Genomic DNA, 27,500 nt, shown 5'->3' with positions numbered 1-27,500 from the left:
ACAGCAACCAGAAAAATGTGTTTGACTACGAAATTAAAAAGAAAATAAGACAAATAATGAGTTCCTGTTCAAAGGAACAAACATTAAAGTCTTAAAGAGCAGAAACCAGCTATAGTAATGACCTGCACGCGCACACACACAAACACACACGCACACACACACACACACACTCATCCCAGATTGGAATAACATGATTAAATATGGAGGTAGCGGAGGTCGGGCTCCGGAGGGACGTCATTAGGGCAAATTGCCAAAGAATGAAACATGAGTGAGAGAGAGACCGCGGGCCGATGCCGCCGGGAACACACACACACACACACACACACACACACACACACACACACACACACACACACACACACACACACACACACACACACACACACACACACACACACACACACACACACACACACACACACACACACACACACACACACACACACACACGATTGAGCTGGGACTGAACACCCCCCTGTGTGCTTGGATCCTGGACTTCCTGACCGCCAGGCCACAGGTGGTCAGGGTGGGCAGACACACCTCCAAATCCTCACCCTGAACACAGGATCCCCAGGGTGCGTCCTCAGCCCCCTACTGTACTCCCTGTACACACATGACTGTGTGGCCAGGTTCAGCTCCAACACCATCATCAAGTTTGCGGATGACACAGTGGTGGTGGGCCTGATCTCCGACAACGACGAGAAGGCCTACCTGGAGGAAGTTGCTGATCTGTCACTCTGGTGCCAGGACAACAGCCTCATCATGAATGTCACCAAAACTAAGGAGCTGATTGTGGACTTTAGGAGGGTACAACAACAGAGGACGACTCACCACTGGGGATTAACGGGACTACTGTGGAGAGGGTGAGCGGGTATAAATACCTGGGAGTCCACATCACCGAGGATCTGACATGGTCAACAAACACAGACACTCTGGTGAGAAAGGCAAGGCAGCGCCTCTACCACCTCAGGCAGCTGAGGAAATTTAAAGTTTCCCAGAGGATCCTTCAGTCCTTCTACTCTGGAGCTGTAGAGAGCGTCCTGACAGGAAGCATCACAGCCTGGTTTGGCAACTGCTCCGCTCAGGACAGGAAGGCTCTGCAGAGAGTAGTGCGTTCGGCTGAACGCACTATTGAACTACACTCCCACCCTGCAGGACTTGTACACCAGGAGGTGCAGAACCAGAGCCGGCAGGATCATGAAGGATCCTCACCACCCCAACAACAGACTGTTTCAGCTGCTGCGGTCAGGCAGGCGCCCGTAGTCACGCTGCAAGAACAGAGAGACTGAGACGGAGTTTCTTTCCTCAGGCCATCAGGACTGTGAACTCCGACCTCACCAGGACCCCCACATAGACCCACACAACTGCCCCTCTTAGGCACACACACACACACACACACACACACTTACTGTAAATATTGTGTTGTTTTTTATTGTAAATAGTGTGTACTTGTTGCCCTTGCACATTCCTGCTGAGCATTGCCACTTTCATTTCACTGCACACCCTGTGTGTGTATGTGACAAATAAAACATCTTGAATCTTGAATCTTGAACACACACACACACACACACAGTGTCACAATTGAGCCAAGTGAAAGAGGAAGAGCGGCCCAAACATCGGACATGTGTGTGTGTGTGTGTTAATGTGTGTGTGTGTGTCTCCATGAATGTTTGTTTTCATTGCATTCATGTTTCATGTCAGCGTAGAAGAAGAAGATGAAGGAGAAGAAGATGAAGGAGGAGGAAGAGGAGGAGAAGAAGAAGGAGGAGGAGAAGAAGAACAAAGAAGAAGAAGAAGAAAAAGAAAAAGAAGAAAAGAAGAAGAAGAAGAAAAGAAGAAGAAGAAGCTCTCCGCTGCACGCCGTCTTCAAATAAAAACAACAACGATGCGGTGTGCGTTCCGTCACGATGCGTTCACTGGCAAACTGTTTTTTTGTTTTTTTTTGTGGAGGGGGGGAGGGGGGGGCTAATCCTGAAAATCAATCAAACGCCATAAATATGAATAGTTATGTGTGAAAAGTGAAGAGCTTACCAACAAAAAAACGCCCGCACCGGCTTCCAAGGAGAGGACGGTGAGGGGCCATTAAATCGTGATGAAGAGAGGTCAGACACACACACACACACACACACACACACACACACACACACACACACACACACACACACACACACACACACACACTAACACTCACTCCTCTGGGAGTGCGAGACAAGCCCCAGTCATTCACTGGTACCAGGAGGTAATGGCACAGAACACCTCGCTAACCAACTCCAATTATCTCCACCAGGCCTCAAGGTGAGCTCCCCCCCGCCCGGCGTGATTTACTCTCAGGTTGAAAAGGAAAACAGGAGGAGGAGGAGGAGGAGGGTCACTGATACCAAGATAATGATTTATAAAAGCTAAAAAAATAATATCTAGATTTCTGTTTCCTTTTATATCTCTTTAAAATAATCAGCGGGGGGGGGGAGATAAGAAGCTCCAAAGGAATAGTTCACATATTTCTCCTCCCCTCGTGAGGCCGCCGCCCCGTGTCCTCGCTCGGGTTTTTATAATGAACACGAAAGTAAAAGAAACATAAATAAACTACAAGAAGAAGAGGAAAAAGAAGAGAGAGAGAGGAATGGAAACTCTTTTTCTTTTTCTTCATTTAGAGAGCGAGCGAGGTGTGTGTGTGTGTGTGGGGGGGGGGGGGGTCATGAGAGGCTAAGGCTGATAAAATATTTGCCGGGCTGATAAATAATAGATGAGTGGAGCCAAACGGCGACACGCTCCACAAAAGAGCCGCCGCTTAATATTCCATTCAGAGCAGAATCACAGATCCAGTCCCCGAGAACAAATACAGGATTAGGTGCCAGGTCCGGTCCTCGGGGACCGGGGCCCGGCCCGGTAATGAGGGGCTGCCTGTGTGTGTGTGTGTGTGTGTGTGTGTGTCCTCGGAGAGAAGATAACCGATTATACAGCGACAGACGGCTTCAAACAGCAGTCGAGGTCTTTGGTTTCTGCACAGAGATTCTTTAAAAAAATCTATATATATATATATATTTTTTAAATATATCTATTTTATATATATATATACGTATTATTTCAGTGAGACAGAAGAAGTGTCCACACAGAAGGAAGGAGAGACAAATGAAAGAGAGATGATGGAGGGGATGATGAAGAGGTGAAGAGATACGATGAATTTCATCCCTTCTTTATGATCGTGTCATTTATAATAACTGTTAAAACAAATGGAGAATATAACCTTGAATCCTGAAGGTCAACAACATTCAGGAAATCAACAAAGCACTTTAATGAACTTCTTTCAAATTCTTAAAACCTATTTTATTCAATAACATTGTATTTGTCTGTTGTTCTTTATTTCGTATTTTATTTTCCTTTGTGTTGCCCTGTTCTCTTTGTAAACTGTATTTTCATATATATAAAGTTATTATTATTTAACCAGGATGTGACACGTGGAGCGTCTCTTAATGTTTTATTGATTCTGTATTCCCCGGATGAGGAGAACCTTCCCCTGGATGAGGAGAACCTTTCCCCGGATGAGGAGAACCTTCCCCTGGATGAGGAGAACCTTTCCCCGGATGAGGAGAACCTTCCCCTGGATGAGGAGAACCTTCCCCTGGATGAGGAGAACCTTCCCCTGGATGAGGAGAACCTTCCCCTGGATGAGGAGAACCTTCCCCTCCAGTTAATTATCTGCTGAGTCTGTCAGGATCACCGGCGTCGCTGCTGACCTCAAACACTCACTTCCCCTCCGCTGGCCTCCCTCTTCACCTCCGTCTCTACACACTCTCTCAGAATCTTCTTCTCTCTCTCTTTTTTCCCTCTCCCAGCCTCATTTCTCATTTCCATCCCCCGTTCTTCACTTGTTATTCCGTCTTCCTCCTCTCATCCCCGCCCGCCTTCTGTCCGCGGCTAACCTCTCTCCTGTTGGTTCACCCCCCCTCTCTCTCTCCTCTCCCTTTTCACAGAGCAAGTCGCCAATTAACGCTCGCTGTGCTTCTCCAAACGCCGGTGTCAGGCCCGGCGCGGCGCAGGTGTGCCACCAAACAAGGAGGTGGCACGGGGACGAGAGGGAGAGAGCAAACCGGGTGGCGGCGGGAGGCGGGAGGCGAGAGGCGGGAGGCGGGAGGCCTCCCACGCAGCCGCCGACTCTCTCGGCGAAGGAGAAGAAGAAAAAAAGACACGAGACAGAAGGTACAAAACACCTGCGAGACGCAGCCGAGGGCAAACAGACGCCGCCGCAGAGACACAAACACGGCGGAGTCAAGACACATGGCACGGGGAGGAGATGAGTCTATCCAGGAGGAGGAGGAGGAGGAGGAGGAGATGCTCGGCAGAGAGTCGCATTAAGACGCCCAGGAAGAGGAGAGAGAGAGGGAGAGAGAGAGAGAGAGAGAGAGCGAGAGAGAGGTGTGTATCCAGGAGAGGTGAGAGACAGATGGACAGGAAATAATAATGTCGGCGAGGAAAGAATAACTCAGATGGAGAGAAAAAGTAAAGAGACGGGCGAGGAGTCGTGGAAAAGAGAGGAGGATGAGGAAGAGGAGGAGGAGGAGAACAGAGGAAAGGGAGAGACAGCTGGCACTCTGGGGCCCGCCGGACGGACGGCTCCTTGTTAGCATCGCCTGACAGGCGGATGAGAGGGCTGCTGTCAGCCGGGCTACCGCCGCGCTTTTAAGAGGGGGGGGGGGTCTAGTGTGGGGGGGGGGTGAAAGACACGGAGGGCGGTGGGCCGACGGGGGTCCTCCCAACTGACTAGTTAGAGGAAGGGCCGATGCAGCCCCCCATTACACGCCCCCCCCACCCCACACAAACTGACCGGCCCTGTTTCTTTCTTTTTCTCTTCTTTTCTTTCTTCTAAACATCGGTACCGTACAGCGATGAGCCACCGGACGCCTGCGTGGACGATCACCGTTTACTGCTCTGCTGTTGGTCATGTAGCGGCAGGCGGAGCCAATGCAGCGCATCGTCTGTGTGTGTGTGTGTGTGTGTCTCGGTGCTGGACAGGCGGAGGTGGGGAGAAGCAGCTGGATGCTCCTAACGATGTGACTAAGAATACCTTCCCTCACACAGCCGGCAGACGGCGGGAATAGAACCCATCACTCACGTCCACAAACATTTTGACCAAACTTTGCACAGATTTCCCCCCATGTGAAGACATGTGAAGACGGTGTGTGTGTGTGTGTGTGTGTGTGTGTGTGTGTGTGTGTGTGTGGGTAACGAGCCGGGCTTCTTGTGCATTTAAATGTGTGTGCACTCGGGAGCCGGTTCCAGCCGGGGTCATTCTGCCCGGCAACATGTCACAGGAGCAGCAGGAGGATCCCAGAGGAGGCGCGAGGACACCTCTGGGACACCTCTGGGACATCGCCACCGAAACACGTCTACAACGCGGACGTGGGGACGGACGAAGGACTTGATGGAGGACATAAGGACTTGATGGAGGACATAAGGACTTGATGGAGGACATAAGGACTTGATGGAGGACATAAGGACTTGATGGAGGACATAAGGACTTGATGGAGGACTTGATGGAGGACTTGATGGAGGACATAAGGACTTGATGGAGGACTTGATGGAGGACATAAGGACTTGATGGAGGACTTGACGGAGGACTTGATGGAGGACTTGATGGAGGACATAAGGACTTGATGGAGGACTTGATGGAGGACATAAGGACTTGATGGAGGACATAAGGACTTGATGGAGGACTTGATGGAGGACATAAGGACTTGATGGAGGACTTGATGGAGGACTTGACGGAGGACATAAGGACTTGACGGAGGACATAAGGACTTGATGGAGGACTTGATGGAGGACATAAGGACTTGATGGAGGACTTGATGGAGGACATAAGGACTTGATGGAGGACTTGATGGAGGACATAAGGACTTGATGGAGGACTTGATGGAGGACATAAGGACTTGACGGAGGACATAAGGACTTGATGGAGGACATAAGGACTTGATGGAGGACATAAGGAATTGATGGAGGACATAAGGACTTGATGGAGGACTTGATGGAGGACATAAGGACTTGACGGAGGACATAAGGACTTGATGGAGGACATAAGGACTTGATGGAGGACATAAGGACTTGATGGAGGACATAAGGACTTGATGGAGGACTTGATGGAGGACATAAGGACTTGATGGAGGACATAAGGACTTGACGGAGGACATAAGGACTTGATGGAGGACTTGATGGAGGACATAAGGACTTGATGGAGGACATAAGGACTTGATGGAGGCCATAAGGACTTGATGGAGGACATAAGGACTTGATGGAGGACATAAGGACTTGATGGAGGACTTGACGGAGGACATAAGGACTTGATGGAGGACATAAGGACTTGACGGAGGACATAAGGACTTGATGGAGGACATAAGGACTTGATGGAGGACATAAGGACTTGATGGAGGACTTGATGGAGGACATAAGGACTTGACGGAGGACATAAGGACTTGATGGAGGACTTGACGGAGGACATAAGGACTTGATGGAGGACATAAGGACTTGATGGAGGACATAAGGACTTGATGGAGGACTTGATGGAGGACATAAGGACTTGATGGAGGACATAAGGACTTGATGGAGGACTTGATGGAGGACATAAGGACTTGATGGAGGACATAAGGACTTGACGGAGGACATAAGGACTTGATGGAGGACTTGATGGAGGACATAAGGACTTGATGGAGGACATAAGGACTTGATGGAGGACTTGATGGAGGACATAAGGACTTGACGGAGGACATAAGGACTTGATGGAGGACATAAGGACTTGATGGAGGACTTGATGGAGGACATAAGGACTTGACGGAGGACATAAGGACTTGATGGAGGACATAAGGACTTGATGGAGGACATAAGGACTTGACGGAGGACATAAGGACTTGATGGAGGACTTGATGGAGGACTTGATGGAGGACATAAGGACTTGATGGCGGACATAAGGACTTGACGGAGGACATAAGGACTTGATGGAGGACTTGATGGAGGACATAAGGACTTGATGGAGGACTTGATGGAGGACATAAGGACTTGATGGAGGACTGGAGGACTGAAGGAGGGGTACGGGGTAAAGGTCTGACGTGGAGCTCTTAAACAAGAAGAAAAATATCCCTGTCGGCATAAATTCTCTAAAAAAGGAAAACAAGCCCAGAGATTAGTCTGGGAGCGGGGGGGAGACTATAAATCACACGCTGCTCAGAGAAAAACACCTCCGCCCTGGAGCCTCACCGTTTACATGGAGAGAGCACCCTGAACGCAGCGCGAGTCTGAGGGGAGAGGGTGAGGTCCTCTGAGGGTGCTGGGTGCTCCCATGGGAGACCTTGGGGTGCCGCCCTGCAGCCTTGTAGATAGCGGGCGGCGGCGGGAGGAGGAGGAGGAGGAGGAGGACCGAGCTACAGATACCAAGAGAGATGATGACATCACTTCCTCCTCTCCCATCGCATCCGTCACACACATTCGGCCTCGTAGATAACAGGGGGGGGGGGGGGGTTGGAATGAGAGAGTGAGGACAGAGAGAATTCCTCCCTCGTCGGACGGAGAGAAGAAGCGACTTTAAATTATGTCGAGAGAGTTTAGAGACGTGTAATAACGGATGATTTAGAGCTCTCTGGGCCGTTAATGTGTCTCAGTGAGAAGAGAGCCAGGCTGGAGGGGGGGCGGTTACTTATCGTACTAATTAGGGTTTGATATCCTGCTGGATTATCGATGAAGAGAATCACGTTCAGTCATAAAAAACGCTCCAGTTACATTTGAGCTACATACTTTATTTATTTTATATTAACCTTTTTAACCCCAGTTTATTTTAGGCCTCCGCTCAAAAAAACATCCCCAAACACACAGAAAAAGGTTGCATCTCCTCCCCCACAAGGTCTATTTCAATAATGTGAGTGTTAGAATGAAGTAGAACACGTGTGAGATGACTCCAGATGTGTAAACATCGGTTGAATCAGTTTCTGCATTTATAGAGACGCCAACAATAGAAGCTGAGACTCTCCACGACGAGGATCCTCGAGCGGCGTTCACACCGAAAGAGTTGAGAATTATTTGTAATTTTCCGCGTGCGGCGCGAATGACGCAAAGAAAGTTATTCAAATATTTAAACTTTAGTGGAAAAATTTGCCCGACAACGAGAGTTGAGCTGCCGTTTGTGAATCTAACTGCTGCTCTAGGGGAGCTGTGGTAGCTTACAGGTGATGCCATGTATACACACATATATATATATATATATATATACACTACCGTTCAAAAGTTTGGGATCACTTAGAAATGTCCTTATTTTTCAAAGAAAAGCATTGGTTTTTTCAATGAAGATAACATTAAATCAATCAGAAATACACTCTACACATTGTTAATGTGGTAAATGACTATTCTAGGTGGAAACGTCTGGTTTCTAATTAAATATCTCCATAGGTGTATAAGGGCTATCACTCCAGTGTTCTAATGGTACATTGTGTTTGCTAATCGCCTTAGAAGACTAATGGATGATTAGAAAACCCTTGTGCAATTATGTTAGCACAGCTGAAAACTGTTTTGCCGATGAGAGAAGCTATAAAACTGGCCTTCCTTTGAGCTAGTTGATTATCTGGAGCATCACATTTGTGGGTTCGATAAGACTCTCAAAATGGCCAGAAAAAAAGAAGTTTCCTGTGAAACTCGCCAGTCTATTCTTGTTCTTAGAAATGAAGGCTATTCCATGAGAGAAATTGCAAAGAAACTGAAAATTTCCTCCAGCGGTGTGTACTACTCCCTTCAGAGAACAGCACAAACGGGCTCTAACCAGAGCAGAAAGAGAAGTGGGAGGCCCCGGTGCACAACTCAGCAAGAAGACAAGTACATTAGAGTCTCTAGTTTGAGAAATAGATGCCTCACAGGTCCTCAACTGGCAGCTTCTTTAAATGGTACCCGCAAAACGCCAGTGTCAACGTTGACAGTGAAGAGGCGACTCGGGATGCTGGCCTTCTAGGCAGAGTGGCAAAGAAAAAGCCATATCTGAGACTGGCCAATAAAAAGAAAAAATTGGTCTGGGCAAAAGAACACAGGCATTGGACAGAGGAAGATTGGAAAAAGGTGTTCTGGACAGATGAATCCAAGTTTGAGGTGTTTGGATCACACAGAAGAACATTTGTGAGACGCAGAACAGGTGAAAAGATGCTGGAAGAGTGCCTGACACCATCTGTCAAGCATGGTGGAGGTCATGTGATGGTCTGGGGCTGCTTTGGTGCTGGGAAAGTGGGAGATTTGTACCAGGTCAAAGGGATTTTAAATAAGGAAGACTATTCAATTCAATTCAATTCAGTTTATTTGTATAGCCCAATTTCACAAATTACAAATTTGTCTCGGAGTGCTTTACAATCTGTACACATAGACATCCCTGCCCCAAAACCTCACATCGGACCAGGAAAAACTCCCAAATAACCCTTCAGGGGAAAAAAGGGAAGAAACCTGGAGGAGAGCAACAGAGGAGGATCCTCTCTAGGATGGACAGATGCAATAGATGTAATGTGTACAGAAGGACAGATTTAGAGTTAAATACATTCAATGAATATGACAGAGTGTATGAATAGTTCATAGTAGGCATATTCCACGATGGAGACTCCACGATCCATCAGGCAGATGGCGGTGGGAGGAGGAGGGCGAGTCTCAACAGGACAGTGGCGTAGTCATGAGCAGGAATGACCCAGACGATCCATCAGGCAGATAGGATCTATGCCTCATAGGGTCCGATGACCCCATGAGACGTAAAGTCAAAAGGACTTCCGGGAGAAAGCAGAGTTAGTAACGTGTGATTGAGAGATGAAAATTCATCCTTAAGGAGAGAAAAAGAGGAGATAGGTACTCAGTGCATCCTAAAACGCCCGGCAGCTATAAGCCTATAGCAGCATATCAAGGCTGGACCAGGGCAAACCTGATTCAGCCCTAACTATAAGCTCTGTCAAAGAGGAAGGTCTTCAGTCTACTCTTAAACGAGGTGACTGTGTCTGCCTCGGACTGAAATTGGAAGCTGGTTCCATAAAGAGGAGCTTGATAACCAAAGGCTCTGGCTCCCATTCTACTTTTAAGACTCTAGGAACTACAAGTAGTCCGCATTTAGTGAGCGTAGCTCTCTAGTGGGGCAATATGGTACGACAAGCTCCTTAAGATATGATGGAGCATCACCAATCAAGGCTTTGTAGGTTAAGAGAAGAATTTTAAAGTGATTCTTGATTTTACTGGAGCCAGTGCAGAGCAGCTAGTGCAGGAGTGATGTGATCTCTTTCTTAGTTTTAGTGAGAACACGAGCTGCAGCATTCTGGATCAACTGGAGGACCTAAGAGATTTATTAGAGCAGCCTGCTAATAAGGAGTTGCAGTAATCCAGTCTCACGAACGTGAACCAATTTTCTGCATCTTTTTGAGACAAGAGTGCCTGATTTTTGAAATATTACGTAGATGAAAGAATGCAGTCCTTGAGATTTGCTTTACGTGGAGTTAAAGGACAAGTCGATCAAAGATAACGCCAAGATTCTTTACAGTGGTGTTGGATGCCAGGGCAATGCCGACAGAATCCACATCACCAGATAATTGATCTCTGAGGTGCTCAGGGCCGATTAAAATTACTTCGGTTTGTCTGAGTTTAACATCAAGAAGTTGCAGGTCATCCATGTTTTATGTCTTTAAGACATGCTTGAATTTTACAGAGTTGGTTGCTCTCGGTTTATCGATAAATATAGTTGAGTGTCATCTGCATAACAATGAAAGTTTATGGAGTGTTTCCTGATAATATTGCCCAAAGGAAGCATGTATAAGGTAAATAAAATTGGTCCAGCACAGAACCTTGTGGAACTCCGTGATTAACGTTGGTGGTTATCGGCGCCATCGTTTACAAATACAAACTGAGATCGATCTGATAAATAGGATTTAAACCAAATTAGTGCCCTGAAATGCCAATCGACTGCTCCAGTCTCTGTAACAGGATGTCATGGTCAATGTGTCGAATGCAGCACTAAGGTCTAACAAGACCAGGACAGAGAGAGTCCTTTATCTGCTGCCATTAAGAGGTCATTTGTAATTTTCACCAGTGCCGCCTCGGTGCTGTGGTGTTTTCTAAATCCTGATTGAAATTTCTCAAATAAACTATTATGATGTAGAAAGTCGCACAACTGAACCACTTTCTCAAGGATCTTGGAGAGGAAGGGAGGTTAGAGATCGGGTTAGCCAATACCTCTGGATCCAGAGTGGGCTTCTTCAGGAGAGGTTTAATAACAGCCACCTTGAAGGAGTGTGGTACGTGGCCTGTTAGCAGAGACACATTGATAATATCTAATAGAGAGCCGCCAATTAAAGGCAAAACGTCTTTAAGCAGCCTGGGATGGGGTCCAAGAGACAGGTGTAGAAACCGTTGAAAATAATTGGTCACGGTTGATAGGAGAAAATCCCTCCAAATATACACCAGGGCATACAGCGGTTTCCAAGGCCATTCCACTTGAGAACAGATTGGCACTGGTGAGATTATTAATCTTGTCCCTAATAGTTAAAATCTTTTCATTAAAGAAGTTCATAAAGTCATTACCACTAAGGTTTATAGGAATGCTCGGCTCCACAGAGCTGTGACTCTCTGTCAGCCTGGCTACAGTGCTGAAGAGAAACCTGGGTTGTTTTTATTTTTCTATTATTGATGAGTAATAGGCTGCTCTGGCCTCCGGGAGGGCCTTCTTATATCTTTTAACACTATCTCCCGAAACTAAGCGGGATTCTGAGATTAGTTGAATATGCGTTCAAGCTGACGCTTGCTTCAGGGTCTGAGGTTATACCAGGAGCAAACCTCCTCTTCCTCACTGTCTTCTTCTTCAGAGGGGCTATCGAGTCCAGTGTCATTCTCAGAGAGCCTATGGCACTGTCAACAAGATGATCAATCTGGGACGGACTAAAGTTAGACCAGGAGTCCTAACGGAGTACACCGGTAGTATAAATTCAAAAGTTATGAGGTTGTGGTCTGACAGAAGAGGATTCTGTGGGAAGACGTTCAAATGCTCAATGTCAACGCCATAAGTAAGAACAAGATCAAGCGTGTGGCCAAAGCTGTGAGTGGGTTTCTGTACTCTCTGACAGAAGCCAATCGAGTCCAACAAGGAGATGAATGCAGCACTAAGGCAATCATTATCAACATCCACATGGATATTAAAATCTCCAACAATAATAACTTTATCGGTTTTAAGAACCAAACTTGATATAAATTCTGAGAATTCAGATATAAACTCTGAATATGGACCTGGTAGGCGGTACAGAATCACAAATCGAATTGGCTGTAGTGTTTTCCAGGTTGGATGTGAAAGACTAAGAACAAGGCTTTCAAATGAGGTGTAGTGTAATTTTGGTTGAGGATTAATTAATAGGCTCGATTCAAAGATGGCTGCTACTCCACCTCCTCGACCGTGCCTCGAGGAATGTGAGTATTAATATGACTTGGAGGAGTCGATTCATTCAGGCAGACATATTCTTCATGGCTCAGCCAGGTTTCAGTTAGGCAACATAAATCAATGTGATTATCTGATATTAAATCATTCAGTAACACAGCTTTAGATGACAGAGATCGAATATTTAGGAGACCACATTTAATAGACCTGTTTTGTTGCACTGCTGAAATAATGGTGTTAACTTGTATAAGGTTATTGTGTAACCTCTTCTGCTTACTTTTGATTTATTTAATTGAAGTGGCCGTGGGACAGACACAGTCTCTACTCTAAAGTCATGGGTGGGTAACTGCTCGAATGGAAGAGCAGAGAAGGGTGTTAAACTACAACTCTGCTCCGGTTCCTGATCTGAACCCTGGGTTGTCATGGATTAAGTCCGTGATCAACTTGGTCATATTCGCAGAAATGAGACGCTCCGTCCAACGTGGGATGAATGCCGCTCTCCTCATCAGATCAGGTTTTCCCCAGAAAGTCTTCCAGTTGTCTCGTAGCCCACATTATTCGCTGGGCACCACCTCGACAGCCAGCGGTTGAAAGACGACATTCGGCTATACAATTCGTCTGTCTGCAAATTTGGGAGAGGGCCAGAGAAAATTACGGTGTCCGACAACGTCTTGGCATAAGCACACACGATTCCACATTAATTTTAGTGAGTTCCGGCGGCGGGCTCGGCGTCATTACCACCGTGTATTACAATCTGACTGTATCTCCGCTTATCCTTAGCCAGCAGCTTCAAACAAGACTCACGTCGCCCGCTCTGGCCCCGGGAGGCACACGACTCTGGTCCGTGGCTTCGCTATTTTCACGTTCCTGACTATAGAGCCCCGATAACCAGGGTGTGTTCCTCAGCGGGTGTGTCGCTGAGCAGGAAAACTGGTTGAAACGTGAAGTGGTTGGTGCACAGCGGGCACCTGTGAAAACTTACTACACCTGCGAACAGACATCCACCCATCCGGCTGCACGGTTACCCCCGGGGCACTGCTAACAGCTGACTGTAGCTCCGCCCGACTACGGAGAGGCGGGCTAACAAGCATAGCTGTCTGAGCTTCGATAGCCGGGCCGCATCTAACCCACTTAGACCTGCCTCCAACCTAGCAAATAAACTACACTTGTTGCATGTATCGTTATCATTAAGGGAGGCAGGGGGATAACTATACATGAGACACACTGAGCAAGAGGGAGCGGGAGGGAGAGAAGAAGAAGTCATGCTCGCTGTTGAGCTGGCAACCAAAGCTTACCGGAAGAGTGAGATGATGCGTTCAGGAGCAGCTGGGAAAATCCAACAGATCCAATACAATTGAATATGATTGTCTGGTTGATGTTTTCTGGATGACATCATTTTGCAACGCCATGCCATACCCTGTGGGCAGCGCTTGATTGGAGCCAATTTCCTCCTCCAACAGGACAATGACCCAAAGCACACCTCCACATTGTGCAAGAACTATTGAGGGAAGAAGCAGGCAGCTTGCTGTCTGTAATGGAGTGGCCAGTCACCAGATCTCAACCCATTGAGCTGTTGTGGGAGCAGCTTGACCGTATGGTCCGCAAGAAGTGCCCATCAAGCCAATCCAACTTGTGGAGGTGCTTCAGGAAGCGTGGGGTGACATTTCAACAGATTACCTCAACAAATTAACAGCTAGAATGACAAAGGTCTGCAATGCTGTAATTGCTGCAAAAGGACTAAAGGACATTCTTTGACGAAAGCAAAGTTTGAAGAAAAAAATTAATACTTCAAATACAAATCATTATTTCTAACCTTGTCAATGTCTTGACTATATTTTCTATACATTTTGCAACTCATTTGATAAATAAAAGTGTGAGTTTTCATGGAAAACACGAAATTGTCTGGGTGATCCCAAACTTTTGAACGGTAGTGTATATATTAATGTTATATATAACATTCATAAGATTAATATATATATATAACATATATATATTTATATATAACATATATATTTATTTATATATAACATATATATATAACATATATATATATATACCATTCATAACATTAATATATATATATATCATATATATAACATTTATAACATTAATATATATATATTAATGTTATATATAACATTCATAACATTAATATATATATATATTTATATATAACATATATATTTATTTATATATAACTTATATATATAACATATATATATAACATTCATAACATTAATATATATATATATATATATCATATATATATCATATATATAACATTTATAACATTAATATTAGGGCTGTGAAATGATTAAAAATTTTAATCGGGTTAATCACAGGTTTTTGTGGATTAATCATGATTAATCACATATTACCGATATTCTCGGTATATTTTGTGAGAACATAGAGATTTATGACAAAAGACGGATATATACATTTATATACAATGTATAGAGTGTATACAATGGTGCTGCAACTCAGCAGTTATTTAGCAGTTTTCTTCCATATGGAACATTAATACATCTTCATCCTAAACAGAATGTTTAACCCTCCTGTTACCTTTCGGGTCAATTTGACCCCATTCAATGTTTAATGTCGGTGTTCTTTGGGGTCAATTTGACCCCAGGCTGTTTTTCACTGTGTCAAACATATCAGAAATATCAACTTTTTTATTTATTTAAAGGGCTATTTAGGTAGTCAACAAACAAACATAAAGTACCTCACACTTAAACTTGGGAAGCAATATTAATTCTAATAATTTTCTGGAGGTTTTAATTGCTGGGGTCAAATTGACCCCAAGGGTAAAATATGTTCGTAAATGTAAAGGTAACAGGAGGGTTAAACAGAGCATTTTCTCTTGTTTGTCAGCCATTGACTCAACCATGGTGCTATCTAAAGGTGGACAGATTTACAAGTGACTTTTATTTGCTCGGTCCCGATGCGCGCACGGAGCTCTGTGGCGCGCCAGACGGAGATCGATAAGTGTTAACGCAACGCGAAGAGACAGAGATGACATGCTGCTGTGAGATACGATCAACAACAGACGTTTAGTTTAATAAAAGAACAAAGACGTGCTCTAGAGAACATGTCAGGTGGCGGGCCAATCTCTTTAATGTCATGCGATCTACCGACACTACGCCGCGATCGACTGGCAGGTCGCGATCGACGTGTTGAGACCCTGATCTACAGGAAGTAAAAGTCGTAACAAGGTTTCCGTAGGTGAACCTGCGGAAGGATCATTACCGATGAACAGACCGTCTGCATGAGAGCGGACAGAGTTCAGATTGAAGTGGTGGATTGGAAGCTCATTTTGCAAGTGACTTTCTTTCGTCCCGACGACCAACAACAGACAGATTGGAAGCTCATTCTGCGCATGCGTTAAATGCGTTAAAAAAAAATAACTAGTTAAACCTGTAATTGAATTAACTGAGTTAACGCGTTATTTTTCACAGCACTAATTAATATATATATTTATTTATTTGTATATTAATGTTATGAACATGAGGGCGCTACATGTTCAGACGTGTGTGTGATGTCCTCAACAAGTATGAAGCAGAACTAGTGGTTAGTTCTTCGTGGTGGATGAAGGAGATGATAACTGTTTCCACGGAGTAAAGCTACAGAGATAAGCCCCGCCCCCTCTAAGTCCCGCCCCCTCCGAGGCGCGATTGAGGCGAATGAGCCACAAATAGTCAAGCGAGCGAAACTCCCAGAACACGACTTCCTGAAACCACGGCGCTCAAAGCTGCAGCTGCAGCAGCGTGGTTCCTGAAGTCGCCTTCCAGAGCTGTGTTGTTGTTGTTGTTGTTGTTGCTGCGGGACTCACCGTGCTCAGCTTGCTGGAGGTGATGATGATGCGGCGCTCGTGCAGCATGCAGGCGTAGAGCTGCAGCATGTTGCTGACGTCCACCGCCACAAAGTACTCCGTCAGGTTCCTCTGGAGGCGAGAGACGCCGGGTCAAACCATCTCACATCGCCACGGGGGAATCAGACCCGGGGTCAAGCCATTTGTCTTATTAATAACTGTTTTCATGTGGAGCTCCTGGTCATGGAGACGTGGGAGGCTCCAGCTTTGAATAGAACATTTAAAAAAGGATCATGTGATCCAATAGAAACATTTAAAGTAGAAAAGCACCGCGGGAGATCAAACAAGAGGATGATGTCATCATTTAAAAGGCGTCTAAGTATTTGATGAACATTCCTCCCTCACACCTAAACCTCAGGGGGAGGAACCACGTTGTTAAGGGCCTGACCTTGGCTTTAGGGGCGTGTCTGACGTTGGCTTTAGGGGCGTGTCTGACGTTGGCTTTAGGGGCGTGTCTGACGTTGGCTTTAGGGGCGTGTCTGACGTTGGCTTTAGGGGCGTGTCTGACGTTGGCTTTAGGGGCGTGTCTGTCGTTGGCTTTAGGGGCGTGTCTGACGTTGGCTTTAGGGGCGTGTCTGACGTTGGCTTTAGGGGCGTGTCTGACGTTGGCTTTAGGGGCGTGTCTGTCGTTGGCTTTAGGGGCGTGTCTGACGTTGGCTTTAGGGGCGTGTCTGTCGTTGGCTTTAGGGGCGTGTCTGTCGTTGGCTTTAGGGGCGTGTCTGTCGTTGGCTTTAGGGGCGTGTCAGACTTTGGCTTTAGGGGCGTGTCTGTTGTTGGCTTTAGGGGCGTGTCTGTCGTTGGCTTTAGGGGCGTGTCTGACGTTGGCTTTAGGGGCGTGTCTGACGTTGGCTTTAGGGGCGTGTCTGTCGTTGGCTTTAGGGGCGTGTTTGACGTTGACTGTCTTTTGGGGGCATTTAGGCTGTGGCTGTGTCTACTACCGGACACTTGAGCACGTGGAGCACTGACTTTCAGTGCTTAGGGCGCCACACTGACAAAACCAGCAGCATTCAGTGCACTGAAAGTACCCGGATGGCGCTCTGCAAATGGGCAACAAATGCAGTGTAAAACGATGGACACTACTCGCCCTAAACGGGCGCCATCTTGGCTACGTAGCGGAAGAGGAGGAGCCCTTTCACCAGCTTTTCATTTTATTTCTAAAACAATGGCGGACGAGATGCTACGGTAGCACAAGCGGTCGACCACGGAGGCTCCTGCCGCGATTGTGGAGGTATCGCAGTTTCCACATGGGGTGGAGAAAGGTAAACAAGGGACACAAAGAGGGCAAGAAGTGCATTCATTTGGTCACTTTAAGGGTTTGGGTATCGCAAGCAGATTTGCAAACGTCACTCCCGGCTTAATTTCGCGGGTGCCGTGAACAGATTTGCGTCCGTCACTTCCGCCAAGTGGTTAACGTAAGTGTTCCATTTGATACAGCACTTATCAGACGGAGTGCACGACAGATGTCAGTGCTCTGTATTGCAGTGTACTTCGTAAAGTGTCCAGTAGTAGACACAGCCTTAGAAACTTCTGGTATTTTTCTTTTCAATATTTTTTTGCAACGGTATTTTTTTTTCAATACCATTTTTATTCAATGCTACTTTTTTTTTGCAAAGACTATTTTTTTCAATAATTCTTTTTTTTAATGATATATTTTTTTCAATGACAGTGTAACAGTTTCAATAAAAAAATGTCAATAATTTTTTTTTTCAATAGCACTTTTTTTCAATAATATTTTTGGGGATTATATATTTTTTTCAATAACACTTTTATGCAATAATATTTTTTGCAATCAATGATACATTTTTCCAATAATACTTTTTTTGAGGATATATTTTTTGCAATATAGATTTTTTGCAATGGTAATTTTTTTTAATGATATATTTTTTTCAATAATTCTTTTTTTGAATAATATATTATTTTCAATGACGGTGTAAAGGTACGGCACTATTTGAAGGGCCTGGGCGTGTCTGACGTTGCTTTAGGGGCGTGTTCTGTCAATGACTGTCTTTTGGGGACATGAAGAGTCTTCAGGACCGTTGGGTTGGACTTTGAAGGGTTAACTCTTTGTTTGCAATATTTATTTTTTCAATAATACTTTTTTTTAAGGATATATTTTTTCAATGGTATTTTTTTTCAATGATAGTCAAAAGGTACTTTCCCTTAGGGTTACCTTTCCCCTTAGGTTTAGGTGTGAGGGAGAATTGTTACAATGTATCCAGAAGGAAACTCTCTCTTCTCTCTCTTCTCTCTCTCCATGCTCACTCACGCTCTCGGGGATGGTCGGCAGTCCGTTGATATCCGGGGCGATGAAGTAGGAGTGCTGCGAGAGAGAAGAGGGAAGGTCACCGGAGAAGCAGAGCACTCACACGGAGAGGGAACGACGGCGAGAAGAAGAAGAAGAGGAGGAGGAGGAGGAGGAGGAGGCCCTTCACTTTGTTCCATGATTTATGGCTCATCTTCTGCCTATATGAACATCGGGAGTCTGAACTGCGGCGAAGCTTTTATATCAGAGAGAAGCTCGGCTCCCCGCAGACACGCCGGGCGATGTCTCCGGTGGGAAAGAGAGTCTTTATTTAAGCTTTTGGAAAAAGGCTCGGGGAGGACACACACAGACACACACACACACAGACACACACACACACACACACACACACACAGGCGGGTTGTTTAGAGGATCACAGGGATGCCTGTCTCACTTTGGGAGAGCAGGGCAGGTTCAGATGAAAGGGGCCTGAGAGAGGTGGTGTTTGGAGACAGGTCGACATCAACTGAAACACACACACACACACACACACACTCCTGTATGCTTATCACACGGCCGTTTTTCTCGAGGCCTTTTCACTCGACCATCTGTTGCAGACATTCGCTCTGATACTCCACGCTCAGTATTTAAAGTGTGTTAAATCTTCTGAGACTGTGTTTGAATCCCTTAAAGGCGCAGTAACGGTATAGTGCATTACGTAAACAACACCGTTAGAGAGGAGGCAGACACGGGAGAGAGGAGTCATGCAAACCCCACCGGAAAACGTCCCCGCCGAGGGAGAAAGACGCCTCTGATTATAGAGACGGGAAAGATCTGAGGAGAGAAAAACTTCCACAACAATCAGGGAGGATATTATCTCCACGTCGACGGCGCCTGATTCAGAGTTATTCCGGTTCACATGGATTCAACACGATGATTCCTGAGCAACTTTTGTTCTGATGTCTAATGTGCATTAGTCCTCTATGAGAGTGAGAACACACAACAGATGAGGAAGAAGAGGAAGAAGAGGCACGGCAGCACCGCGTCTGAACGTTCGGCTGTGAAACTAAATGTACAAATGTGAAAATAATTACCAGGAGTCGTTCCCAGAGGACGAGTCAGACTCTGACTTTTCACTTTTTTATGCTACTTTTTTTTCAATGTTTCTTCTTTTGCAATACTTTATTTTTCAATGACATGTTTTCAATGCACTTTTTTTTTAATGATACTTTTTTGCAATACAACTTTTTCAATGACACTTTTTTTTGCAGAGAAACGATTGGTCAGGAGGCAATCACCTCCCTCATCTTCACCTCCCTCATCTTCACCTCCCTTATCTCCACCTCCCTCATCTTCACCTCCCTTATCTCCACCTCCCTTATCTTCACCTCCCTTATCTCCACCTCCCTCATCTTCACCTCCCTTATCTCCACCTCCCTCATCTTCACCTCCCTTATCTTCACCTCCCTTATCTCCACCTCCCTCATCTTCACCTCCCTCATCTTCACCTCCCTTATCTCCACCTCCCTTCTCTACAGGTGTTCTCTCAGGTGGCCTACAGGTGTTCTCTCAGGTGGCCTACAGGTGTTCTCTCAGGTGGCCTACAGGTGTTCTCTCATGTGGCCTACAGGTGTTCTCTCAGGTGGCCTACAGGTGTTCTCTCAGGTGGCCTACAGGTGTTCTCTCATGTGGCCTACAGGTGTTCTCTCAGGTGGCCTACAGGTGTTCTCTCAGGTGGCCTACAGGTGTTCTCTCAGGTGGCCTACATGTGTTCTCTCAGGTGGCCTACATGTGTTCTCTCATGTGGCCTACAGGTGTTCTCTCAGGTGGCCTACAGGTGTTCTCTGAGGTGGCCTACAGGTGTTCTCTCATGTGGCCTACAGGTGTTCTCTCATGTGGCCTACAGGTGTTCTCTCAGGTGGCCTACAGGTGTTCTCTGAGGTGGCCTACAGGTGTTCTCTCATGTGGCCTACAGGTGTTCTCTCAGGTGGCCTACAGATGTTCTCTCATGTGGCCTACAGGTGTTCTCTCAGGTGGCCTACAGGTGTTCTCTCATGTGGCCTACAGGTGTTCTCTCAGGTGGCCTACAGGTGTTCTCTCAGGTGGCCTACAGGTGTTCTCTCATGTGGCCTACAGGTGTTCTCTCAGGTGGCCTACAGGTGTTCTCTCATGTGGCCTACAGGTGTTCTCTCAGGTGGCCTACAGGTGTTCTCTCATGTGGCCTACAGGTGTTCTCTCAGGTGGCCTACAGGTGTTCTCTCAGGTGGCCTACAGGTGTTCTCTCATGTGGCCTACAGGTGTTCTCTCAGGTGGCCTACAGGTGTTCTCTCATGTGGCCTACAGGTGTTCTCTCAGGTGGCCTACAGGTGTTCTCTCAGGTGGCCTACAGGTGTTCTCTCAGGTGGCCTACAGGTGTTCTCTCAGGTGGCCTACAGGTGTTCTCTCAGGTGGCCTACAGGTGTTCTCTCATGTGGCCTACAGGTGTTCTCTCAGGTGGCCTACAGGTGTTCTCTCAAGTTTCAAGTTTCAAGTTTTTATTGTCACATCCCCTTTTATACAAGTATAATCGGTTCGTGAAATTCTTATGTGCAAAACACCCGACAGCAGTAGCAGACTAAAAAAAGAATAAGAATGAGAATAAACTATACAATATCCACACACAAAAAAGAAGAAAGTATTAACAATATATATATAAAACAGTGTAATAGAATATACATCATGACAATATATATATATAAAACAATGTAATAAAATATACACTTTTTTGAGACTATATATATATATATATGTATATACATACAATATATATATACAATATATATATATATAAACAATGTAATAAAATATACACCATGGCCATAGATATTCACAGAATATGTTCTGGTGTGTAGTGTTAATGAGGGTCTCAGTCCTTGTTCAGCAGCCTGATGGCCTGACTGAAGAAGCTGTCCCTCAGTCTGTTTGTGCGGCACTTGATACTGCGGTATCGCCTGCCTGACGGTAGAAGGGTGAACAGTTTGTGGCCGGGGTGGTTATTGTCTTTCAGCATCCGTTTGGCCCTGGCCACGCACCGCTTGGTGTATATGTCCAGGATGGAGGAAGCTCACCTCCAACGATGTACTGTGCCGACCGCACCACCCTCTGTAGTGCCCTACGCTCCAGGGCGGTGCAGTTCCCGTACCAGACGGTGATGCAACCTGTCAGAACACTCTCGATGGTACTGGTGTAGAATGTTCTGAGGATGCGGGGCCATGTTGAATTTCCTCAGTCGCCTAAGGAAATACAGGCGTTGTTGGGCCCTTTTCACCACGTGAGTGGTGTGCGTGGTCCATGTGAGGTCCTCGGAGATGTGCACGCCGAGGAACTTGAAGCTGCTGACCCTCTCTACTGCAACTCCGTCTATGGAGATGGGGTGTGCTCTCCTCTCCGCTTCCTGTAGTCCACGATCAGCTCCTTGGTCTTCTTGACGTTGAGGACGAGGCTGTTCTCCTGGCACCACTGTACCAGTGATCCAACCTCCTCCTGTAGGCTGTCTCGTCATCGCCGGTGATCAGCCCCAACACTGTTGTGTCGTCAGCAAACTTGATGCTGACGTTCCAGCTGAGCATGGCCGTGCAGTCGTGCGTGTACAGGACGTAGAGGAGAGGCTCAACACGCATCCCTGAGGGCTCCGTGTTGAGGTCAGCGGCTCTGAGGTGGTACCGCCCATCCTCACCACCTGGCGGCGGCCGACAGGAAGTCCAGTATCCAGCTGCACATGGTAGAGTGCAGGCCTAGACCTCTGAGCTTGGTGTCGAGCTTGGCGGGAACAATAGTGTTGAACGCTGAGCTGTAGTCCACAACCAGCATTCGCACACAACAGTTGCTCCCTCCAGGTGGGAAAGGGCGGTGTGAAGTGCCATGGCAGTGCGTCGTCGGTGGATCTGTTTTGACGATATGCAAATTGCCATGGGTCCAGCGTGGCAGGCAACATGGAACAAATGAAGTCCTTGACCAACCTCTCCAAGCATTTACTGACAATCGAGGTGAGGGCTACGGGTCTCCAGTCATTCAGGCAGGTTACCTTGGGGTGTTTGGGGACAGGCACAATGGTGGACATCTTGAAGCTCTCAGGAACAACAGCCTGGGACAGGGAGAGGTTGAAGATGTCTGCGAAGACTCCTGCCAACTGGTCTGCACATGCTCTGAGGGCGCGCCCCGGGATGTGGTCGGGACCTGCTGCCTTCCGGATGTCCACCCGCATGAAGGCTCTGCGCACGTCGGCCTCTGAGATGATCAGCAGGCTGGTCTCCTCGGCGGCGCTGCCTTCGGCGGGCTGCCGTTCACGTCGAACCGAGCAAAGAATGTATTTAGCTCGCCTGGGAGGGAGGTAGAGGAGTTCTCTTCACCGCTGGTTCTCCCTCTGAAGTCCGTGATTGTCTGTAGCCCCTTCCACACACCTCTCACGTCATGGCTCTTGAGCTTCTCCTCCACCTTGTTCCTGAACTCCCGCTTGGCAGAGCCGATGGTCTTCGGAGGTCGTGGCGGGCTCATTTGGATTCCGCCAGAGTCCCGGAGTCAAAGGCGGCGTTACGCGCGAGTGCAGCGAACATCGCCATTTATCCACGGTTTCTGGTTGGGATGAATCGAACCGACTTGGTAGGAACAACGTCATCTATGCATTTCTTGATGAACCCGGTGACTGAGGACGGGTACTCACTGACGTTGTTGTCCGACGCGACCCTGAACATATCCCAGTCAGCACGTTCAAAACAGTCCTGTAGCATAGACTCCGATTGGTCCGACCAGCGTTGCACTTCCTTCACAGCGATTGGTTGCTGCTTTAGCCTCTGCCTGTAGGCGGGAGTAGTTGGATGGAGCGGTGGTCCGATTTGCCGAACGGTGGGCGGAGGAGGGCTTTGTATCCATCCCGGAAGGAGTGTAGCAGTGGTCAAGAATCCGCTCCCCTCGTGTTGCTTTTATGTGTTGGTAGAACTTGGAGAACTTTCTTCAGGTTCGCTTTGTTGAAGTCCCCGCCACAATGAAAGCAGCCTCGGGTGTGCCGACTCCTGCTCGCTGATCGCCCGTAGAGTTCCTTCAGCGCTATGTCCGTGTTAGCTTGAGGCGGAATGTACCCAGCAGTTACGGTGACTGCTGTAAACTCCCGGTAGCCAGAATGGTCGACACATGAGCATTAGGTACTCCAGGTCCGGGGAACAGAACGACTTGAGAGTATGTACATGACTTTGGTTGCACCAAGATCTGTTTATCATGAGACATACCCCCCCTCCACGATCTTTACCAGAGAGAGTCTTTGTTCTGTCCGCGCGGTGGACGGAAAATCCTGCCGGCTCGATGGCTGAGTCGGCAACATCCTCCGACATCCATGTCTCCGTAAGGCAGATGATGCAGTTGTCCTTAGTTTCCCGGTGGAATTGAATACGAGCCTGTAGTACAGGTGGCCTACAGGTGTTCTCTCATGTGGCCTACAGGTGTTCTCTCATGTGGCCTACAGGCGTTCTCTCAGGTGGCCTACAGGTGTTCTCTCATGTGGCCTACAGGTGTTCTCTCATGTGGCCTACAGGTGTTCACTCATGTGGCCTACAGGTGTTCTCTCATGTGGCCTACAGGTGTTCTCTCAGGTGGCCTACAGGTGTTCTCTCAGGTGGCCTACAGGTGTTCTCTCAGGTGGCCTACAGGTGTTCTCTCATGTGGCCTACAGGTGTTCTCTCAGGTGGCCTACAGGTGTTCTCTCATGTGGCCTACAGGTGTTCTCTCAGGTGGCCTACAGGTGTTCTCTCATGTGGCCTACAGGTGTTCTCTCATGTGGCCTACAGGTGTTCTCTCATGTGGCCTACAGGTGTTCTCTCATGTGGCCTACAGGTGTTCTCTCATGTGGCCTACAGGTGTTCTCTCAGGTGGCCTACAGGTGTTCTCTCAGGTGGCCTACAGGTGTTCTCTCATGTGGCCTACAGGTGTTCTCTCAGGTGGCCTACAGGTGTTCTCTCATGTGGCCTACAGGTGTTCTCTCAGGTGGCCTACAGGTGTTCTCTCAGGTGGCCTACAGGTGTTCTCTCATGTGGCCTACAGGTGTTCTCTCATGTGGCCTACAGGTGTTCTCTCATGTGGCCTACAGGTGTTCTCTCATGTGGCCTACAGGTGTTCTCTCAGGTGGCCTACAGGTGTTCTGGCCCGCTGAGCCGACATCCAGCCGCTGCCTGAAGATCGTTTCTCCTCGTGTAAATCTCTATAAACAATAAGTGGGTCGACTAGAAGTAGAATAATTATTAAAAAGATGAAAGAGAAATCGTAACTGAACAAATCAAAGATCAGGGGCTGGAGGCGGAGAGCAATCCTCCACCGCCACGTAGCGCTGTGTGCTACATAGCGCTAATGAATGAACGGCGATAACCACGAGCCGGGCTCTGATTGGCTGTTTGCTTGCTCATCCCATTCTTCTTCTTCTTCTTCTCCTTCTCCTTCTCTATCTTCTTCTTCTTCTTCTTTTTCTTCTCTATCTTCTTCTTCTCCTTCTTCTCTATCTTCCTCCTCCTCCTCCTCATGTGTGGAACATTAAAACATTGAAGTGGGTTAACTGGAGCGTCTTCAAGGAGACTCTCTGAGCTCGATTACACATAAAGAGGAGAGAGAAAGACTTTTGATATCCAGAGAGAGAGAATACAGCGGCGTGGAAACATGAATGATTTACAAAGTGTGATTGTTTTCCAGAAAAGAAGAAACACACGCACACACACACACACACACACACACGGGATAAGTTTGTTTTTTGCTTATTTGGCCAAATTGGGGGGAAAAGGCGTTTTTTGCTCCCATGCGATTAGTGCAGCGGCGGTTTCATATTTCCCTCCTCGCCTCCTTCCCTCGTCTCCTTCACTCACCGGCTCCCCGCTCCGCCGATCCCTCAGCACTCGCCCGGTGGCAATGTACAAGCGCTCGTTCTTGCACAACGAGAGAGGGAGAGGGGGAACAGAAGCAGGGTTCACACATGAAAGAGGGACAGCGATCCTTCTTCTCTCGGCTGCCGCCGCGGAATATATAAAGAAATAATAAAAGAAAAGAAACTAAAAGAAAAGAAACGCATCTTTGAGGGAATAATTCGGCTCCATCAATTAAATATCAAACCGGCGGCTCCTCCAGGAGGCGCCGCCGCGGAGCGTCACCTCGGTTCTCCGGAGCTTCTTCCTCAAAGAATGATGAAGAGCTTCAGACGGAGAACTAAGAATCACAAGGAATATGTATTGACCGAGTTAACCTCCGTGTGGATGTATTGATGACCTCATCCGGAGGCGTCTGTGTAATTAGAGGAGGAGCCTCAGAGACGGTGGGGAACCAGAGAGGGGTTTTTTTTTTTTAATTGGTCCAACAAAAAAAAGAGCGCGAAGGTCCTCGAGGACAAAAGACAGAAACTGAAACTCTTTTAAATAAAGATACGAGAAGACAAACATCACGTGTCACGGAAAAGGGAGGTGAAGATGAGGGAGGTGAAGATAAGGGAGGTGATTTCCTCCCGACCAATCGTTTCTAACAATATATCATTAAAAAAAATCTCATTGAAAAAAAAAACTATCATTGAAACAAAATATTGAAAAAGAAAATATTGAAGAAAAAAATTATATAAAAAAAAAAGAATTATTAAAAAATCAAGTATCATTGAAAAAAAAGATTACGCAGAGGAGATTACGCAACACAAGCACAGCTCGTTACTCCACCTCCTCCCGTCGGTTTTAAGCATCTTCGTCTCCTCCTCTAGTCAACGTCATTTAATTTCTCATTCTTCCTTCCTCCCCACTTTTGTCATAATTTAAGTTCCAGTTAAATACATTTGTGTCGACTATTGCGCAATAATGTTAATCTTATTAATTTATTTATAATTTTGTCCGTGATTTTATTCTCCATCTTGAATCCTCGTCTTCATCACTGTTTCCACCTGTTCCGGCTCTCCCAGGTCTACGTGTTATTACTATATTATTATTATTAAACCTTCAATGAACAGCCGAGTCCCGTGGACGGTGCCCTGGTGCACGCCGCTCGCTCTCCCGTCTCCGGTGTCTCTCGCTCTACTTTTACCTTCCTCAGCCGACACACATCCTCTTCCTCCCTGAACACAACCACCTCCTGCAGTACCCCCCCCCCCCCCCCCACCCCACCTGTCACGGCTCTGATAAAGGGGGATGTGAGATCTGAACCTACCACACTCAGGTTGACGGGCGTGAAGGGCTCCGGCACCGGCAGATCATACAGAGAATTCAGCATGTCGTTCAAGTCGTTTTCCTGGGGGAGAGAAACAAACAAACAAACAACAACAACAACACGTTACGAAAACGCGGGACACGACTGCTATCGACTCGTGGCGTTGATGTCGCGCGGCGCGTGTCAGTCGGGCTGCCGGCCGGAGGGCGGTCCCGCAGCGAGGTCCGGAGGCTGCGGCGCCGCCTGGCGCTTAACGAGCGGCGGCGGCGGCGAAGGGTTAAGAGGCGGCGGGGCGCTCGGGATCCGGCTAACGGTGATTTACGGCCAGAGAGCGAGGGCTGAGGGTCAAAAGAGCCCCCCCCCCTAAAGGAGCTCAACCTCAGAACAGGACCAGAGATTATAACGACAGCATTTATGAGCAAAGACATTATTACTGAAATAAAAAACACAGTTTCAACCGACTGAGAACACAGAGATGCATTCTGGGTCATTTAAGATTATGTTTCTATTCTCTAAATTTTGGATTGTTGGAGGAAACAAGAGTGTCAGGGTTCATCCACATGACCAATGAACAGGTTCATCCACATGACCAATGAACAGGGTTCATCCTCATGACCAATGAACAGGTTCATCTACATGACCAATGAACAGGTTCATCCACATGACCAATGAACAGGTTCATCCTCATGACCAATGAACAGGTTCATCCACATGACCAATGAACAGGTTCATCCACATGACCAATGAACAGGTTCATCCTCATGACCAATGAACAGGTTCATCCACATGACCAA

General features: G+C 47.0%; 1 protein-coding gene across 6 annotated transcripts in view; it reads right to left on the bottom strand.

The window, feature by feature from the left end:
* dennd1b (DENN/MADD domain containing 1B) overlaps window positions 1-27,500 on the bottom strand; it is a 139,943-nt gene that overhangs the window by 56,634 nt on the left and 55,809 nt on the right. For 5 of the 6 annotated variants that reach the window (XR_008831654.1, XM_056413980.1, XM_056413982.1 and 2 more), the window contains exons 7-10: window positions 26,707-26,787; window positions 25,395-25,454; window positions 18,541-18,594; window positions 16,236-16,346 (exon numbers count right to left, since the gene is read on the bottom strand). Coding sequence is in view for 5 of the 6 variants with exons in the window: in XM_056413980.1 (XP_056269955.1) it covers window positions 16,236-16,346; window positions 18,541-18,594; window positions 25,395-25,454; window positions 26,707-26,787 (306 nt within the window). In the remaining variant the exon portion in view is untranslated. The remainder of the gene's footprint in view (window positions 1-16,235; window positions 16,347-18,540; window positions 18,595-25,394; window positions 25,455-26,706; window positions 26,788-27,500) is intronic. The other variant, XM_056413981.1, reaches the window with a different exon arrangement.

The sequence above is a fragment of the Pseudoliparis swirei genome, chromosome 5, assembly GCF_029220125.1.
Source record: "Pseudoliparis swirei isolate HS2019 ecotype Mariana Trench chromosome 5, NWPU_hadal_v1, whole genome shotgun sequence".
In the NCBI taxonomy this organism is placed as follows: Eukaryota; Metazoa; Chordata; class Actinopteri; order Perciformes; family Liparidae; genus Pseudoliparis; species Pseudoliparis swirei.
This window is presented reverse-complemented; position numbering and strand designations above follow the sequence as displayed.